Source organism: Ixodes scapularis, unplaced genomic scaffold (assembly GCF_016920785.2).
Source record: "Ixodes scapularis isolate PalLabHiFi unplaced genomic scaffold, ASM1692078v2 PGA_scaffold9__187_contigs__length_104089568, whole genome shotgun sequence".
Taxonomy (NCBI): Eukaryota; Metazoa; Arthropoda; class Arachnida; order Ixodida; family Ixodidae; genus Ixodes; species Ixodes scapularis.
This window is the reverse complement of record NW_024609884.1, coordinates 97,374,284-97,382,290: the sequence shown is the minus strand read 5'-3', so window position 1 is coordinate 97,382,290 and position 8,007 is coordinate 97,374,284. Positions and strand designations below refer to the sequence as shown.

The 8,007-nt window shown below is 51.1% G+C and overlaps 1 protein-coding gene across 1 annotated transcript; it reads left to right on the top strand.

The window, feature by feature from the left end:
* The first annotated feature begins 231 nt into the window (after window positions 1–231).
* On the top strand, window positions 232–1,044 carry LOC115313089. Its single transcript, XM_029972003.3, has one exon. The coding sequence runs from the start codon at window positions 280–282 to the stop codon at window positions 1,042–1,044; it is 765 nt and encodes a 254-aa protein (XP_029827863.2). The 5' UTR covers window positions 232–279.
* Window positions 1,045–8,007: the final 6,963 nt, after the last annotated feature.

The following is an 8,007-nucleotide window of genomic DNA, read 5'->3' as shown; positions in this document are numbered from 1 at the left end:
ACGGTTTACACGTCTGGGCGTGTTATTTTTGCTAACAGTGTGGAAGCAAAGACCAAGCTTCTGGAAGCCGGCAACTTGCAAGTAAAGGGCCGCTTTTGCCTTCTCGTAGACCCGAGTCGGAGGGAGCTGCGCATCAAGCTCCACTGGGTCACGTTCGACATCCCAGTGGACACGGCGCGTCGTGCCTTCGAGCCCTTGGGCTCGGTCAAAGAAATAATCCGAGAAAAGTGGAAAGTGCCAGGCTTTGTCGACGTTGAGTCCACCACGCTGGTGGTGCGGATGACGCTGAAGGAGGGCGTTTCCCTGGAAAGCCTCCCACACCAGCTGCGGATCTGCGGGAGGAATGTCCTGGTCGTCGCCCCTGGTCGTGCGCTGATCTGCCTCCGGTGCCACCGAGCGGGGCACATACGCCGAGACTGCAGGGTGCCCCGATGTAACCAGTGCCAGGCCTTCGGACACGAGGCCTCGTCGTGCGTAAAGACGTACGCCCGCGTCACTGGCAACAACATCGCCGTGGCGTCGTACGACACAGAGTGCATGGACGTGTTCGAGGCCGAGAGAGCAGCAACAACGACGACGCCGACAGACCAGCAAACCCAGGGCGGGCCCGCAGAGAACGTAGGAGTCTGTGATGAGGCGAAACCAAGACCTTCGCCCGGGGCATCAAAAGACAAGGCGGCCCCCGAGGTAGTCGAAGAGCTCGGGTCCGAAACGGTGACGGACTCTCCAGACGTCCCAGCGGCAACCGCCGTGCCGTGGAACGATGACGGCAAGAACCGTGTCGACGAAGACGTCGGGACGAAAGTTCATGACGAAGTCAAGGTCAAGGGTGACGACGGCGGCACGCCCGAGGAGGGCGAAGGTGGCGTCGACGGCAGGCTCAGGGACGCAGAGACCGGAGCGGCGACGCGACGGCACGAAGGCGTAAGCTCCAAGATCGCCGACAGGGAACTGCGACGCCTCGAGCGCGAGTGGGTTGGCAACGGGGGACTTAACCGTGAACGGTCGAGGTCTCGCCAGCGCAGGGAGGAGCAATTGAAGTGAATGGTCAAGGCCTTCACTACTGTTGTAAAAGGTTTCTTCCCACGGTTTTCTTTTTCTAAAGGCAGCACTTTCCGGTTTGTCCTACCTAGAATTTAAGCATGCTAAAAAGGTCTTTGCGCGTGGGCGCTTTAAACGCACGGGGACTGTGTTCCCGGCGCCGGCAGTGCCAACTGAGCCGCCTCTTTATTGAGTACGACCTCGATATTGTGGCGGTTCAAGAGTCAAAGATGGAAGGCAAAGGACAGACTGAGAGCATGGTGCGGGTGTTTGAGTCGCGGTACGACGTTTGTGTAAGCCACGCTGTTGGAACGTCTGGCGGGTGTCTTTTGTTTTTGCGGAAGGGTTTGTTTACAGTAGAGCAGGTTATTAGCGATGAGTCGGGACGCTTTGTTCTCTGTGATTTTTCTTTTTCTTGTAACCTTTTCCGTGTTCTTTGCATTTACGCACCGAACAGAATCGATGAAAGAGTGTTTTTTTTTTAGAGTTTTGAGAAGTATGTTCGGACGGATCGGCGTGTCATTCTGCTAGGGGACTTTAATTGTGTGTGCGCTCCTCGTGATCGGGCGAACAGCAGAAGATTTCATGATGGAAGTGCTTTACTTTTGGGGGAAATGGTCGAACGCTACGGCCTGGAAGACGTTGCCAACTGCGTGTCTGGTGGAGGGGTTCTGCTCTTTACACACTTCCAAGGAGCAAGTCACGCTCGCCTTGACAGAGTGTATGTTTCTTTTGAATTGCTGAGAGTGAGTTTGGTGAGAGTGAGTATGTTTCTTTTGAATTTCTGAGCTCAAACGCATATCGGATGGGGAGATTCCCACCAAAAGAGCAGTTGGCATTGAACGAAGATATGCCACCAAGAACGAGATAAGCGAAATTCTCTATCGGGGTACGTTGTCGAGTGACAAGGAAAGCATAGAAAACGCGTTCGTAGAGCAATGCATAGGCCTTTTTAGTAATTGCGCACCCGAGAGAGACGATTTTCAGTTTTTTTTTACCGTTAATGCCGCAGCTGGCAGACGAGCTAGCTTAAGGAAAGGCTAGAACAGCCTATCACGTTAGGTGAAGTCGAAAGGCAATAGACGATTTAAAGGGGGGGAAATCACCTGGGCCCGATGGTTTAGGAGCGGAGTTTTATAAAGTGTTTAAAGATCGAGTAGCTCCTTTTTTGCACCGTGTGCAAAAAAGGAGCTACTCGATCTTTTTTGTCTACACATACTGTTTTAATCCCCAAGAGCGAGGATCGAGTTAAGCTACGCTCGGTTGGAGCGTACCGCCCGATTACTCTGTTGAATGTGGATTATAAGATTTTGATGAAGGTGCTGGCGGAACGACTACAAGGCGTGATCAACCTTATAGTCGGTCCTCACCAGACGTGTGGTGTTAAGGGGAGGACAATTGTTGCAAACGTGCATGTAGCGCGAAGCACTTTGGAGTGCTGCGACGATTTCCAACAAAAGGTTGCGCTACTACAGATAGACCTCGAGAAATCCTTCGACCGCGTATCCCACGAAATTCTTTCTTCCATCTTAGAATATGTTAATTTAGGTTCAGTGCTGTGCGATGGGGTACGCATGGCTTACCTTAACTGTGCCACCCGTCTGGTTGTGAATAAGAGTGTGAGTGAACGTATCTCCCTTTTTTCTTCTGTGCGGCAGGGATGCCCGCTTTCGCCGCTGCTGTTTTGTATTTTTCTAGAACCCTATTGTTTAAGTGTGTTACGTAGTGGGCATATACGCGGCTTTAATTTACAAGCCAGTGCGTTTTTTGGCATACGCCGATGATGTGGCTATTTTTTGTACAGACCAAGAGAGTGTAAAGAAAGCCGTAGAACTGACTGAGAAGTTCTGCGAGAACACATGTAGTGCTGTAAATTGACAAAAGTGTCAGGGGTTTTGGCATGGAGATTGGTCCGCCAAGCTCACTGTTTTTGAACGTGTCACGTGGTCCGACACGCCGGTGCGGTATCTTGGAGTTCCACTTGAACAATACCGCGACAACGAGGTGTATTGGAATGAAGAAGGCTCAAGCGCTGCGCGCAAGGGCGGATAAGTTGGGGGGGGGGGGGGGGGGGGGGGGGAGAGGAGAGGCTTTTCAATGTTTGCGCGTGCCTCGGTATGCAACGCCTTTTTAGCTGCGAAGGTATGGTACGTTCTGCAGGTGCTGCACTGTTCGCGGGTCAACATCCAGTGCATACACCGTGTTTTTGCTGTGTTTATTTGGAGCTCAACTTGGGAAAGAACGAGCCGAACCAATCTTTTCCGGCGTGTCAAGGATGGGGGGCTGGGTCTGTCGCATCTTTTTGTTAGACAACTCGTTAATAGGTTTTGTTTCCTAAGGGACCAGAAGGACCCTCTACTGCGTACGGTCATTCAGGTGCGGCTATGCAGAGCATTGCCCGAATTTATTGTTTCGACCGATATTCATTCCAGTTATGGTGTACGTGGTTTTTTGAAAGAAGTTGTGTCTGCTTATCGGTTCTTGGCGACGCGGTTTTCGCTCGAGTATCTGTCCAGTGTGTCATGAAAGCGTTTGACCAAAGATTTGATTTTTTCCCTTTTTCCTACTCCACTGTACCGGTCCTTGTACAGTGCGGAAAGTGGTCAAGATATTTTGAAGCGTGTCAAGCAAATAAGGGTACCTGCCTTCACGAAATCTTTTTTCTTCAAACTACGCAGTGAAACCCTGCCGGTCAAAGTTTTTTTAGAAGGAAAAGGTATTCCCGTTTCATGGTGGGTAAACTGTTTACTTTGTAAAATGCCAGAGACGATAGAACACGTTTTCTTAACTGTTGGGACGCAGTGTTTCTTTGGGACGTCCTTCAAAGGACCCTTAAAAAGGACCTAGCGTTACCACCTCACTGAATCCGTTATTTGCCTGTTGAGGGAGAAGACAGCATGGTACCCTATGACATGATCATGCTGGTCGGTCTCCATAGCTTGTGGCGCAGCCGCATGGCTGTAAGACACGCGGACGTCGACGTGCGTCCCGCAGACAGGTATTTTGTTCAAATGATCTGTTTTTTGAAAAAAATGTTTAGGGTTCAGCAGCCACCCCCGGACTTTCTGCCGCTTCTTGAGGAGCTGGCGTCCATCACTGGTCTGTGAATGTGTTTGATAAGCTTGATATTTGTACAATAGCCTTTAAGGCTTTTGTTTTAACGTTTCATTATATGTGTAATGTGTTTGTCACCTGAACAAAAACAGGCAATAAAGAAAAAAATGCATAGCATAGGGGTTAAGGTGTCCGCTCTGTACGCTAGTGGACACGGGTTCGATCCGTGGTTGATCTGCTTTTTTTTCTTCTTTTTTTTTTCTCGGACATTTTGTGTTGTCGAGGCATTTGGCGATATCTATGAGTGCGTATAGCTTTACTCTTATATAAATGCTGCCCTTGTTGATGAAATTCCCTAGGCAGTGGCAGTCAGACGTCATCTGATGGACCATCAGGGCACGTTCCACCAAGACTGCTGACTGGCGGTCAGTGTCCCAAATTACGTATCTTGATGGAATTTTCAATAGGGTGCAAGCTGCGGAATACCCGATTCTCTTATTAACCTCTGTTGAGGACACACTCTTCAAGACCATCAAGAAGGGGGAGTAATCAACCCAAGGCACGCAACAAAACTCAAAGGCCTGTTGTAGTGTCATACATCCACAATATCTCTCACGGTTTAAGGTTGTTGTTGTTGTTAGAACGTTCTTTATTGCCCTGTTATTAATAATATCTCTCTCTCTCTCTCTATAAATATATATATATATATATATATATACCATACACACATATAATGCACCATTGTCGTCTGCATTGGTGCAGGCCTAAGGATCTGCCATTGCCGTCACGGCGGTCTGGGTGGGTGTTGGTCCCAGCACCTTCGGCTGCTGCAAAGTCGTCCGCCGGGGCCGTCGTTGTCGTAGACGAACTCCGCCAGCTTTGTCCCCAGCGTGGAGACGATCGTCTTGTCACGACTGGATAGCTAGGTTCGAGATTGTACATGTTCCTTTTAAAAGTACACGGAAGTGACGTCTTCACGTCTGATTGGTTGGAAGCAAGAGTGACGCAATTTCTCGAGAAAAATGGGGGCGGAGTCGGCTAAACTGGGCGGAGTCGGCTACCGGAGGTGACAACATGTTGACGTTTCGTTTTGTACTGAGTACGTTTCAAAAGGTACTTGCTCTTGAGTAGGTGTCTTTCGTTAGTCATATTTTCCGAACCGCGTCGTCGTCGGGCGATTATGCCACTTTTCAACTAATTTAGTTATTGTTTTCGCCGGGAAGGCTTACCGGCAGCACCGCGCAGCATTCGAGCTCCCGGAGGATTGCAAGCGTGCGACGCAGCGGCGGCAGCGCGAGACAACGTTGGCGCGAGGGACCGGAGGTGAACAGACTGCGAAACGAAGCTCGTGGACGTTCACGACTGTGAAGCTTCAAGTGTTGAACGCTTCGTTTCTGCGACACGGAGTGCTTCCAAAGTTTGGAGGCGAGCGACGAGCACGTAGCACGGGACCGAAAACAGTTGGCGTCTCTGTCCGCGTCGCGTCCGTCGCTATCGTGCGTCGTGTCGGGGTCCAGCGCGGCTGGCTCCGCTTCCCCGACACGCCGAGCGAGAGGTACGACGTGGAGACGGGCCTCAGGCAGCTCGGTAGGATATTGGGCGTCATCGGTTGCGTGAACGAAACGATGATCGCCACCGTCGGCCCGTCCAAGAACGATCCCACCGCCACGAAGGCGGTGCACTGTGCCGCAAGCATTTCTACGCCCACAACGTGATGGTGCCTGGTGGTAAGTACGCTCGTGTTACGTACTCAAAATCAGTTCCATGTGTGTCAATAACAATACAGCGTAACGGTACGGTGTCGATACGCCATTTTATAAATGGGAGGTGCGGGCTTGTGTGCTCGGTCAGGGGCCGACGCAGGTATTTCTAGAGGGAGGGAGGGGGGTGGGGGTCAGGGTTTTTGGTTAGCGTATTATGTTTAAACCCCCCCCCCCCCCCCCCCCCCGTTTCCACGCCCTAAATTTTGACACATGCAGTATTCAAGACGGGGGTCAGGTCGTCCGGGCACCCCCTCTGAATCCACCCCTGTGCTCCGACTGCACGAGCGTGTGCTCTAGGTAGTATGTCGTGACTTTTAAAACGTGCATCCTTCCGCCCGCCACGTTATGTTTGTTTGAAAGAAGTGGTTTCTTGTCGTCATATCTTGCGTCCATGAAGGTGTGTTGCAATCATGTTAATAGTGTCAAAAGAACTGGAAAGGTTCTGGAATTGAGACTGCTTTGTGAGCCATGAGTGAAACATTCAGGTAAATTCATGTCTGTATCTCTCTCATACTTGCAGATGCGTGACGCAGAATGCTGGGTAAGATGCATGGATCCACGGTGCCCTGGGTCGGTGCATGACTCCTTTGTGTAATGCTTTTCTTGGCTCTGCGGCAACATCAAGCAAGGGCAGCTGGTAGACGACGACAGTCTCCTCCTCGGTGAGCATGCTCGATTCATTCCTCTTGCATACGATGGCTGTGTACCGCTTGAAAACCACAGTACCACAGAAAATGTGCTGTACCAGACATTAACAACTGTACAGGCCCTGTGTCTATACCTCTGGCACGTCTTTGTAGATACCATCCGAAGGAGCATAGAACCAGGAAAACACAAAGTTACAATCAGCTCTTTTCACTGCTTTCTTGCCGTCAATTTTAAAAAGAACAGATTATAATAGATTCCGTCCTCTAAACGTGCAGGCGCCAACGGCTATGGCTTGGAGTCTTGGTTCATCACCCCTGTTCCTGGGATCCACGTGACCTCCATTGCTTGCTGCCGGTCTAGTAAGGCACATTCCTCGGTCAGGCCCGTTGTACAGCGCTGCAGTGGGCTGTTGAAAAACAGATTCTCGTGTCTTCAAAGATACCGGACTCTGCCTTACCATCCATCAATAGCCACCACCCCATTATAACGGCACGTGCAGTGCTGGCCAACGCCTGCCTTGTATTGAGTGAGCCAAAACTGGAGTCAGGTTCCGACCATGAAAAGTGAGAGTTGGAGTCTGAGCCGAGCTCGGAGGGGTCAGCGTCTGATGGCGAGAGGCTGGCTCCTGCCAACCTTCCGGTAGGCCTCTCGGACAAGGCTCTGAGGCAACGCCTTGTCGCCCGATTCGAGACCTGCTGCAGCCGTGCCCCTGCGCAGCCCCACACACGCCAGGATTGCTCTCCCACCCATGAGGGACACCGCCGGCGTCAAGGAGTCTGTCGCCACGACAGTAGTCTCGTCCCAAAGGATGCCGTAGAGAAGCCCCTACTGCCCTCGCCATGGTGGTGCCCAGCACGGACGCCACCGGCGACGGGAGCCGCTCACTACCACGACTGCGGTCCCGACCACGCTTGCCGTCAGTGAAGCCCTCCCCGTGAAAGCCGTCAAGTGCACACTTCACTCCCTGCTCCGCTGTCATGCCCGTCCATAAGCTATGCAGTGTCTTCAGCCCCAACAGCTTGCACAGTTCATCACACAGCCACCATGGCTAGAGCCAGCTTGAACTTGAAAGAAAAACATATTGCTCGACTAAGAACCATGGTTTAACACTTCTTCCTCTTCATGTGCCTCAGCTATCCGCTTCTTTTTGTTCTTTATTCTGACAGATATATATATACAATTTAGTGTGAAACGATCCACATTTCAGCAAAACGTTAAGCGTTCCAAACACTATTGCTTTTCTCGTCGAGTTTGATGGAAGGCACGCTGACGCATGCTGCTTTGTTTCCTTCGATAGCCATTGTTTTAAATGTTTTCGCACTTCTCGTGCGTACAGGCTTTTGTTTCTTGCAAGAATGGTGATGCTGTACACAACACTGCATTTATAGGCGCGGCAATGACCTGCTGTTGTTTCCTTGGCAGGTGCTGCATGCTTTCTTGTGCTATCATTTGCGGACCTGCCAGTTTCACCGATGTGACATATGCCGCGAGATGGGGGAAT

Coding starts and splice junctions, on each gene's coding strand:
- LOC115313089 (XM_029972003.3), top strand. CDS start 280: ATGACGCTGAAGGAGGGCGTTTCCCTGGAAAGCCTCCCACACCAGCTG.